General features: G+C 45.3%; 1 protein-coding gene across 1 annotated transcript; it reads left to right on the top strand.

The window, feature by feature from the left end:
* The first annotated feature begins 129 nt into the window (after positions 1-129).
* On the top strand, positions 130-11,523 carry LOC143277774 (biogenesis of lysosome-related organelles complex 1 subunit 6-like). Its single transcript, XM_076582675.1, has 7 exons — positions 130-234; positions 2,009-2,134; positions 4,528-4,615; positions 6,478-6,586; positions 7,644-7,731; positions 8,948-9,034; positions 11,147-11,523. Exons 2-7 carry the CDS (start codon positions 2,021-2,023, stop codon positions 11,267-11,269), a joined length of 609 nt encoding a protein of 202 aa, XP_076438790.1. The 5' UTR covers positions 130-234; positions 2,009-2,020; the 3' UTR covers positions 11,270-11,523.
* The last annotated feature ends 39 nt before the right edge of the window (positions 11,524-11,562 follow it).

Here is an 11,562-nt window from a genome sequence, read left to right as displayed (position 1 = left end):
TAACGATAGATGCATTTTTCATTTTCTTAAAGTTGAATGCATGAATATGACAGGTGTGATCTATATGTGTGTGTATTTTTTTTTTAAACGAAACTTGATCAGTAGGTATTTTGAACTGAGGTAGAGAAGGGAGATGACTCTGAGATCACCAGTCATGTGCCGAGAGCAGACGATTGTCGACAAATAGGTTCAGAAGTTTGGAAACTGGAAAGCCACGACCACAAAGTGACAGAGGTGAAGTGTTAACATAGCTGGAAAATACGCCATCGTACTCAGAATGCACAAAGTTGATGTGCTTACGCATTACCACAATCCTAGACGACAGAGGTTTAACAATGTGGAGGTTCTTCGAGGATGGGTTCTATATTGTTTCCTTGTCCTGCTGTGATTGGAAAAAAAAAAAGAAAAAAAAGGGGGGGGGGGGATGAAAGGGTTTGGTTTTTTTTGTTTTTTTACCCATCATTATTAGTATTAGCTAGGCCAGATTCGCTGTTGCAGCGTCAAGGACGTTTTATCATTGTCACCCGATTGATGCCCAGGGTAACTCATGACCGTTACTGAAACTACTGACATTATTATGATAGATATTGCTCTCTGACCGAGGATAGGCGCTATATTTATCCATAATGATCAGTCATGTGGTGGTGGGGGGGGGGGGGGTGGCTGTGGGTTTGTGTTTTAGTTGTGTCCAAGCATACACATTTGTGTCTTTCCACTTCTATTTCCTCCCCATGCTTTCAAACTTTTTTTTTTATACGTACACACCCCTCACAGCCTGCACAGTCCATCACATGCTCATGTTTTCCTGACCCAATCCTATTCTGGGACAGAAATTGCTGGCGCAGCCAGGTGGGTGGCTTGGCTCAAAATTAGGAGGATGCTGGACCAGTACAGTGACCTTGAGGGTCTGGGTTCAAACCCTGGTCTCACCCTTTCTCCCAAGTTTGACAGAAAGCCAGCAGAAGTGTTCAATCAGCCATTTTGCTTCTCATGTCAGTATAGCGCGAAGTGGTGACTTCATTGTATAGTTGAGTGCTAAGCTGGCTTCACGGCAAGCTTTCACTTGCTTGCGGCGTTAGTTAGGCTGACATTCCTGTGTGTGTCTCCACTGTAAGTTTGTGCCACGTGTCACTGCACTGTTTTTCTGTAATAACTTTGGTAGATAAACCATTGGCAGATTTCAATCAAGACACAACATTTGGCATGTCATGGGGGCAAGCATAACATGATTTCATCGAAGATACATAGTTAGTTCAGAAACTTGCTCCAGTTAGCAGACGACTTGTCAACGGATATGAGAAACAATATCTCTGAATATGGTGCCCAGTTGGCTTCAGTTTTCCTGGACAGTGAGCTATCCATCTATTTTTAGTTCAGTAGGGTAATGATATTGGTGCGTGGGTGGGGGGGTGGGAAAGGTTGGGGGTGGGGGGTATTATTATGTTGGGTGGTCTGTTAGATCACAGTATACTGTGTGTGTGGGGGGGGGGGGGAGGTAGGGGGGGGGTATGTTGGGTGGTCTTTTAGGTCAGGTCACAGTATACTGTGTGTGTGTGAGTGGGGGAGGGGTGTGGGAGGTACCATGTTGGGTGGTCTGTTAGGTCACAGTGTACTGTGTGTGTGGGGAAGGGGGGGGGGGGGGCGTTATAATGTTGGGTGGTCTGTCTGGTCCAAGATGCTGTCTGGTGCCATGGGTTTGAGGAAATCATTCCTTTGGTGTGTGTGGATTAACACACACACACACACACACACACACACACACACACACATCCGTAAGGAAACAGACTGCAGGCATGTGTGTTGGGGGGTGTTGGGTTGAGTGGCTGTACATGTGTGTCCAAACATGCATACAAGTATGCGTTAGTTGTGTATGTGATCGTGTGCATGTATATATTTTAAGTGTGATTCCTGTTTCTCTCTTTCCTTGCTCTTGACTCAAGCACCTATTCACGTAATATGATTCAAGACAATTCTATACAATAACGTTAGCTCACAATTTCTCTGACAGACAGCTGTGAAGATGAGTGGAACAGAGGCAGAGACGGAGAATAGCACACATGCAGAGCCGCACGTGTCACCTCCGATGACGTCTGCCGATGACCGCCCTGGGTCAGTAGGCACTGGTCAGAGTGAGGTCAGTGACTGCAGAGGTCATCACCCCCCCCCCTCCCCCATCCCCACCATGTGTCCTTGACCTCTCTCCACATCACATGACAGGTGACATTGACAGGTGACAGTGACAGGTGATATTGACAGTGACAGGTGATAATTTGTGATAGTGACAGGTGATAATTAAAGTGATAAGTGATAGTGACAGTGAAAGGTGATAGTGACAGTGACAAATAATATTGACAGGTGATAACTAAAGTAATAAGTGAAAGTGACAGGTGATAGTGACAGTGAAAGGTGATAGTGACAGGTGAAAGTGACAGGTTATAGTGACAGGTGATAATTAAAGTGATAAGTGATATTGACAGTGTTAGTGACAGGTGATAGTGATAGTTGACATTGGCAGAGACAGTGATGTATGACAGTAACAGTTACAGGTATTATAGGTGTCGTAGCAGTGTCACACATGCACCAAGCATGTAAAGGAGCCTATGACAACAAGAGAGTTGTTCCTTGGGAAATGGTGCGTAAAGCCAACATGCTGATCTGGCCTTGAGAGTCTGTCCCATCCTTTGATAGGAAACAAGTGCACTATCAGACAGACGTTTGACAGGAAACCAAGTACACTGACAGACAGACGTTTGATAGGAAACCAAGTACACTAACAGACAGATGTTTGGTAGGAAACCAAGTACACTGACAGACAGACGTTTGAAAGGAAACCAAGTACACTGACAGACAGACGTTTGATAGGAAACCAAGTACACTGACAGACAGATGTTTGATAGGAAACCAGGTACACTGACACAGACGTTTGATAGGAAACCAAGTACACTGACAGACAGACGTTTGATAGGAAACCAGGTACACTGACAGACAGACGTTTGATAGGAAACCAAGTACACTGACAGACAGACGTTTGATAGGAAACCAGGTACACTGACAGACAGACGTTTGATAGGAAACCAAGTACACTGACAGACAGACGTTTGATAGGAAACCAGGTACACTGACAGACAGATAGGAAACCAGGTACACTGACAGACAGACGTTTGATAGGAAACCAAGTACACTGACAGACAGACGTTTGATAGGAAACCAGGTACACTGACAGACAGACGTTTGATAGGAAACCAGGTACACTAACAGACAGATGTTTGATAGGAAACCAAGTACACTGACAGACAGACGTTTGACAGGAAACCAAGTACACTGACAGACAGACGTTTGACAGGAAACCAAGTACACTGACAGACAGACGTTTGATAGAAAACCAGGTACACTGACAGACAGATAGGAAACCAGGTACACTGACAGAGGTGAGGCCTCCTTGTTCTTTCTCTTTATGGTGCTCTGGTACAGTGAACAATGTAGAAGTCGTATCAAGAGATGACGCCTTCTTACGAAGTATTATGAAGAGATGACGCCTTCTTACGAAGTATTATGAAGAGTTGACGCCTTCTTACGAAGTATTATCATTAGATGATCTGCCCAGTGTCTTCCTCGTTCGCCTCCCATTAGATGATCTGCCCGGTGTCTTCCTCGTTCGCCTCCCATTAGATGATCTGCACGGTGTCTTCCTCGTTCGCCTCCCATCAGATGATCTGCCCGGTGTCTTCCTCGTTCACCTCCCATTAGATGAGCAGCCCGGTGTCTTCCTCGTTCGCCTCCCATTAGATGAACAGCCCGGTGTCTTCCTCGTTCGCCTCCCATTAGATGATCTGCCCGGTGTCTTCATCGTTCGCCTCCCATTAGATGAGCAGCCCGGTGTCTTCCTCGTTCGCCTCCCATTAGATGATCTGCCCGGTGTCTTCCTCGTTCGCCTCCCATTAGATGATCTGCCCGGTGTCTTCCTCGTTCGCCTCCCATTAGATGAGCAGCCCGGTGTCTTCCTCGTTCGCCTCCCATTAGATGAACAGCCCGGTGTCCTCGATGAAGCCTGCCATCCATCGCAGCTCCTCCAGGGTGCCGTACAGTTTGGCTTCCACTGCTGTCGGTTTTGGCCAGTACTTCCTCCTGGATGCTGCATGCGTCCTACAGTCATGAAAGATGTGGTCGGTTGTCATTGGTCCCTCACCACAAAGGCACTCTCTACTCTGTCCAATGCCCTGACACCCGTGATAAGGCCTTTTTGGGCAGGTGATGAGACGATATTCTGAATCTGAATCCCTTGTGCAGCACGCACTTGGCACACTGTAAAAGAACCCATGGCAACAAAAGTGTTACCAAAGTTTAGAAAAACAACAACAAAATCAGCTCTGATAGATGTTTTGTAGTGTATTATATATGGGTTTATCTGAAGGCAGCGTGATGCCTCCTTAAGAAAGTGAAGGTGACACCTGTGCAATGTATTATATATGGATTTATCTGAAGGCAGCGTGATGCCTCCTTAAGAACGTGAAAGTGATACCTGTGCAGATGAACTGCGGGGAGGGCAGGACAGACACTGAACAGTCACGACAGGTGTACGAACTGGAACCCTCTGACGACAGCACCTTTCGCATGGGTAGGTGTGGGGCTCACTGACTGTCATCAGTACTGTAATGTGTGTGTGTGTGTCTGTGTGTGTGTGCGTGTCAGTGTGTGTGTGTGTCAATGTGTGTGTGTGTGTGTGTGCGTGTCAGTGTGTGTCTGTGTGCGTGTCAGTGTGTGTGTGTTCACAAATGTTACGTCTTTTGACCGAGAGTGGTACTGGATGAAAAGAAAAAGGGAGAAATAAGGGGAGCAGGTTGGGAGTTGGAAGGTGTGTGTGTGTGTGTGTGTGTGTGTGTGTGTGTGTGTGTGTAAGTGCGTGCAAGTACATGGGTGTGCATGCATGCATGTGTGTGTGTGTGTGTGTGTGTGTGTGGTTTAAAAAAGCATGGATGTTTTTCCAAGTATTATGATCTTTTATTTAGAACAAGAAGAAAAACAAACTCTTCATCAATATAAATACTTGCTTATAGGACTGTGTGAGTGTGCTTATGTGTGTCTGTGTATGTGTGAACATGGCAAAAATCTGTTAGTAATCGTATAACTTTGCAATTGAAACAGTAAGCCTAGCTTCACAAAAAAACTGCCTGCAGTCCTGGCACTGACAACAACTTTCTACTAACTTCACATCACTGTTACTTTTTGTGTGTGTTCAGTTTCTAGGTTGCAAATCACTAATTCTGTAGCTGGACTTTACATTTTTGTCCTTTTTTTTAATCCCATAATTTAGGCAACCATACTCCATTTTCTAGGGTGTGCATGCTGGGTATGGGCATGTATCCATAACCATAACATAGATAACGGGATCTTTGGCTTGCATATTTGATTTTTTGCATGTGTGTGTAATACATATTGTGCATGAATAGGGTTCAGGCACTGAACATAATAATGTTGACCTTGGTCAGAAAAATCTCGTCCATCTGCTGCCAGGATTTGATTCCATGACCCGAGGATTGAAAGCTCAATCCTCTAACCACTCTGTGATCCCATTACTCTAGGATTGAAAGCCCTGTGCTCTAGTCTAACCTCTCAGTGACCCCATTACCCAAGGATTGAAAGCCCTGTGCTCTAGTCTAACCTCTCTGTGATCCCATTACCCAAGGATTGAAAGCCCTGTGCTCTAGTCTAACCTCTCTGTGATCCCATTACCCAAGGATTGAAAGCCCTGTGCTCTAGTCTAACCTCTCTGTGATACCATCAACCAAGGATTGAAAGCCCTGTGCTATAATCTAACCACTCTATGATCCCATCAACCAAGGATTGAAAGCCCTGTGCTATAATCTAACCACTCAGTGACCCCATTACCCAAGGATTGAAAGCCCTGTGCTCTAGTCTAACCACTCAGTGACCCCATTACCCTAGGATTGAAAGCCCTGTGCTCTAGTCTAACCACTCTATGATCCCATCAACCAAGGATTGAAAGCCCTGTGCTATAATCTAACCACTCAGTGACCCCATTACCCTGGGACTGAAAGCCCTGTGCTATAATCTAACGACTCAGTGATCCCATTACCCGAGGATTGAAAGCCCTGTGCTATAGTCTAACCACTCAGTGATCCCATTACCCTAGGATTGAAAGCCCTGTGCTATAGTCTAACCACTCAGTGACCCCATTACCCTAGGATTGAAAGCCCTGTGCTATAATCTAACGACTCAGTGATCCCATTACCCTAGGATTGAAAGCCCTGTGCTATAGTCTAACCACTCAGTGATCCCATTACCCGAGGATTGAAAGCCCTGTGCTCTAACCACTCACAGATGGCACTGGGCACTTTCACGTCCGATGTGTGTTGAGTGTGGGTGTCAGTGGTTTGATTGTAATGGCATGCTTTGTTATGCATGCTGCTGAGAGTTGAGTAGGAACAGAAACGAAGGGGTGGTGGTGATGGTCCTCAGGCCAGGGGGTGTGCGTGGACCCCAGTGCTGTGCGACAGCTGAGTGAAGGCTTCCTTGAGCGCTTCCTCCCTGCCTTGGAAAGGTCCCGGTGCTCGGCTGACGAAGTTCTGTGAGTGGACGTCTCATGGATCTGTGCCTTGGTGGTGCCCTGCGTCTGTCTGTCTGTGTCTGTCTGTCTGTGTCTGTCTCTCTCTGTCTCTGTCTCTCAGTCTGTTTCTGTCTCTGTCTGTCTGTCTGTCTGCCTCAGTGACATCAGTCTTCTCTCTGTGTGTCTCTGTCTCTGCTTGTCTCTGCCTGCCTGTATCTGTCTCTCTCTGTCTGTCTGTGTCTGTGTCTGTCTCTCTGCCTCTGTCTGTCTGTCTGCCTGTGTACGTCTGTCTGTGTACGATGACGACAGTGAAGATGATAAGTATGATGATGACGATGACAGCAATGATGATGATGATGATGATGACAGACACGGATACTTAGAAAGTGCCTGTCCTCGGTCGGAGACCAAGCTCTAAACGCTTTACAAACACAGGGTCATTTGCACAACAGGCTGCCTACCTGGGTAGAGCTGACTGACGGCTGCCACTGGGCGCTCATCATTCGTTTCCTGTGTCATTCAGTCAGATTTCAGGCGGGCACACATACACACTCAGACATGTAACATTTTTTACATATATGAGCGTTTTGTTTAATTACCCCGCCATGTAGGCAGCCAGTGATGTCAGAAACAACCAGATGATGGTGATGATGACAATGAAGATGATGACAATGATAATGATGACGATAATGATGACAATGACAACAATGGTGATAATGATGATGATGACAGGAACAACCAAATGGTGGTGATGATGACAACAATGAAGATGATGATGATGATGATGATGATGATGATGACAGGAACAACCAAATGGTGGTGATGATGACAACAATGAAGATGATGATGATGATGACGATGATGACAGAAACAACCAAATGGTGGTGATGATGACAACAATGAAGATGATGATGATGATGATGATGATGATGACAGAAACGACCAAATGGTGGTGATGATGACAACAATGAAGATAATGATGATGATGATGATGATGACAGAAACGACCAAATGGTGGTGATGATGACAACAATGAAGATGATGATGAAGATGATGATGATGATGATGATGATGACAGAAACAACCAAATGGTGGTGATGGAGACGCTGGAACAGGAGAATACCAAGTTCAAGGACTGCACCGCTCACCTTGACCTTTCTGCAATGGTGTGTCATACCTCATTTTGTGTCACGCCTCTTTGTGTCACACCACTCTGTGTCACACCTCTTTGTGTCATGTCACTGTGTCACACCTCTTTGTGTCACACATCTTTGTATCACGTCTCCTGATATATCATACTGCTTGATATATCATGCTGTGTTCTGTCACACCATGTAATGTTACACCACTATATATATAGAGAGATATATATATATATAGATATAAATATATTACATACGCAGTCTTTGTTTTTTGTGTGTATTTTTTGGTGTATTTTAATACGTTTTCCTGTTCAACACACAGTCTTTGTTCTTTGGTGTATTTTTGGTGTATTTTTACACATTTTCCTGTTCAACAGTCTTTGTTCTTTGGTGTATTTTTATGTGTTTTCATGTTCAACAGACTGTCTTTCTTCTTTGGTGTATTTTTGGTGTATTTTTATACGTTTTCCTGTTCAACTCAGTCTTTGTTTTTTTGGTGTATTTTGGGTGTATTTTTATGTGTTTTCCTGTTCAACACACAGTCTTTGTTCTTTGGTGTATTTTTATACGTTTCCCTGTTCAACTCAGTCTTTGTTTTTTTGGTGTATTTTTGGTGTATTTTTATACGTTTTCCTGTTCAACTCAGTCTTTGTTTTTTTGGTGTATTTTTGGTGTATTTTTATACGTTTTCCTGTTCAACACACAGTCTTTGTTCTTTGGTGTATTTTTATACGTTTCCCTGTTCAACACACAGTCTTTGTTCTTTGGTGTATTTTTATACGTTTCCCTGTTCAACTCAGTCTTTGTTTTTTTGGTGTATTTTGGGTGTATTTTTATACGTTTTCCTGTTCAACTCAGTCTTTGTTTTTTTGGTGTATTTTTGGTGTATTTTTATACGTTTTCCTGTTCAACACACAGTCTTTGTTCTTTGGTGTATTTTTATACGTTTCCCTGTTCAACACACAGTCTTTGTTCTTTGGTGTATTTTTATACGTTTCCCTGTTCAACTCAGTCTTTGTTTTTTTGGTGTATTTCATACGTTTTCCTGTTTGACACACAGTCTGTTCCTTCGTTGTATTTTCATGTTTCCCTGTTTGACACACAGTTCTTTTGGTGTATCTTCATACATTTTCTTTGTTCCCTTGGCATATTTTTGGTGTATTTTCACACCTTCCTGGCTGGATCTGCAGGTGATGTGTGCTGAGCGGTGACCTTGGTGCCTGTTTTGTGTGTGGTACAGATGGCGAGGGCGAAGCTCTACCACAGCAAACTGCTGTCCATCAAGAGAGACATGTCTGGTCTCCACGACAAGGCTGCCAAGCTGAAGGTGACTCAAACATCTTTTGTTGTTGTTGTTGTTGTCTTCTCTGTTCTGTTCTGAGTGTGTCTGTGGAGATACGGTCACCAGTTTTGAAATGCACTGGTGTGTGCATGCTTATGTGTGTGTGTGTGTGGGGGGGGGGGGGGGGGGGGGGGGGAGTGGGGATTGTGTGTGCTTGTGTGTGTGTGTGGGGGGGTGATTGTGTGTACATGTATGTGTGTGTGTGTGTGTGTGTGATTATGTGTATGTGTGTGTTTTAGTGTGATTATGTGTGTTTGCGTTTAAGATATGTATGTGTGTGTGTGTTAAAATAGACCAGGCCTTTGTTCCGTGTAAGAATAGACCATGAAGTTAAGCGTGTTTGAATGCAGCAGAATGAGTCAGGTGTTGGACTTGATTCTGACCCAGTGTTCACCAGTGACCAGGGTTTGAGGCCCTGTGTCGGCATGGTGCCGTGTCCTGGGGAGCAGGAGGGGGACAACGTACACTGCTTTTTCCTCACTCTGCCTACCTGTGATGAGGTGCCCAATCACAGGTAGGCAGAGTGAGGAAAAAGCAGTGTAAATTGTCTCCCCCCTCAGTTTGATGTTCCAGTCACACTTGGGAGAAGGGGTGAGAGCGGGGAATCGAACCCAGATCCTGACGGACACAGCATGGTGGATGAGTGTCTGATCTACTGTGCCACCTTGCTCCTATGCACAAGTGTACATGTACATGATTATGTGCAGTTACACTGTGAGGCACACCACCCATGACATTTGATGTTTCACAGAGACAGTTACTACATTGTGAGGCACACCACCCATGACATTTGGTGCCTACATTGTGAGGCACACCACCCATGACATTTGGTGCCTACATTGTGAGGCACACCACCCATGACATTTGGTGCCTTGCAGTTACATTGTCAAGCACACCACCCATGACATGTGGTGTTTCACAGAGACAGTTACTACATTGTCAAGCACACCACCCATGACATTTGATGTTTCACAGAGACAGTTACTACATTGTGAGGCACACCACCCATGACATTTGGTGCCTTGCAGTTACATTGTCAAGCACACCACCCATGACATTTGATGTTTCACAGAGACAGTTACTACATTGTGAGGCACGCCACCCATGACATTTGGTGCCTTGCAGTTACACTGTCAAGCACACCACCCATGACATTTGGTGCCTTGCAGTTACACTGTCAAGCACACCACCCATGACATTTGGTGCCTTGCAGTTACACTGTCAAGCACACCACCCATGACATGTGATGTTTCACAGAGACAGTTACTACATTGTGAGGCACACCACCCATGACATGTGATGTTTCACAGAGACAGTTACTACATTGTGAGGCACACCACCCATGACATGTGATGTTTCACAGAGACAGTTACTACATTGTGAGGCACACCACCCATGACATTTGATGTTTCACAGAGACAGGCACTACATTGTGAGGCACACCACCCATGACATGTGATGTTTCACAGAGACAGTTACTACATTGTGAGGCACACCACCCATGACATTTGATGTTTCACAGAGACAGTTACTACATTGTGAGGCACACCACCCATGACATTTGGTGCCTTGCAGTTACACTGTCAAGCACACCACCCATGACATTTGATGTTTCACAGAGACAGTTACTACATTGTGAGGCACACCACCCATGACATTTGGTGCCTTGCAGTTACATTGTCAAGCACACCACCCATGACATTTGATGTTTCACAGAGACAGTTACTACATTGTGAGGCACACCACCCATGACATTTGGTGCCTTGCAGTTACACTGTCAAGCACACCACCCATGACATTTGGTGCCTTGCAGTTACACTGTCAAGCACACCACCCATGACATTTGGTGCCTTGCAGTTACACTGTCAAGCACACCACCCATGACATTTGGTGCCTACATTGTCAAGCACACCACCCATGACATGTGATGTTTCACAGAGACAGTTACTACATTGTCAAGCACACCACCCATGACATGTGATGTTTCACAGAGACAGGCACTACATTGTGAAGCACACCACCCATGACATTTGATGTTTCACAGAGACAGTTACTACACTGTGAAGCACACCACCCATGACATGTGATGTTTCACAGAGACGGGCCCTGAAGCTCCAGCAGCAGAAGCAGAAGGAGGAGCTACAGAGGGCCCATGAAGAAGAAAGACAACTGGAGAAGGAGCAGATGCTGACAGCCAGGGTGGCTTCCCCTGAAACGTAGAGCTCTCTTGTTGCGTCAGTGTAGACAGAGAGTTGAGGTGCTCTGGACCTGGGCACTTTGTGTGTGTGTGAGTGCGCACGTTGGTCAGGGAGTTTTGTGCACTGGTGATTGGGATGAGTGGTGTGTCTGTCATCATGACATGCTGTTGGAGAACGTGCCTGGAGCTGTGTGTGTGTGTGTGTGTGTGTGTATCTAAGGTGTCTGCAGTGGTTTGTGTGTTGGAAAAAGTGCAATAAACTTCAGAGATCAAGGACCATTCTGGTGGCGTTGTGCTCTTTCAGGGTACAGCAGCC

Source organism: Babylonia areolata, chromosome 35 (genome assembly GCF_041734735.1).
Source record: "Babylonia areolata isolate BAREFJ2019XMU chromosome 35, ASM4173473v1, whole genome shotgun sequence".
Taxonomy (NCBI): Eukaryota; Metazoa; Mollusca; class Gastropoda; order Neogastropoda; family Buccinidae; genus Babylonia; species Babylonia areolata.
Note: the sequence above shows the minus strand (reverse complement) of the source record. Positions and strands in the feature narration are given on the sequence as shown.

Coding starts and splice junctions, on each gene's coding strand:
- LOC143277774 (XM_076582675.1), top strand. CDS start 2,021: ATGAGTGGAACAGAGGCAGAGACGGAGAATAGCACACATGCAGAGCCG. Junction 2,135..4,527: donor TAGGCACTGGTCAGAGTGAG/GTCAGTGACTGC, acceptor ATACCTGTGCAG/ATGAACTGCGGGGAGGGCAG. Junction 9,035..11,146: donor ACAAGGCTGCCAAGCTGAAG/GTGACTCAAACA, acceptor GATGTTTCACAG/AGACGGGCCCTGAAGCTCCA.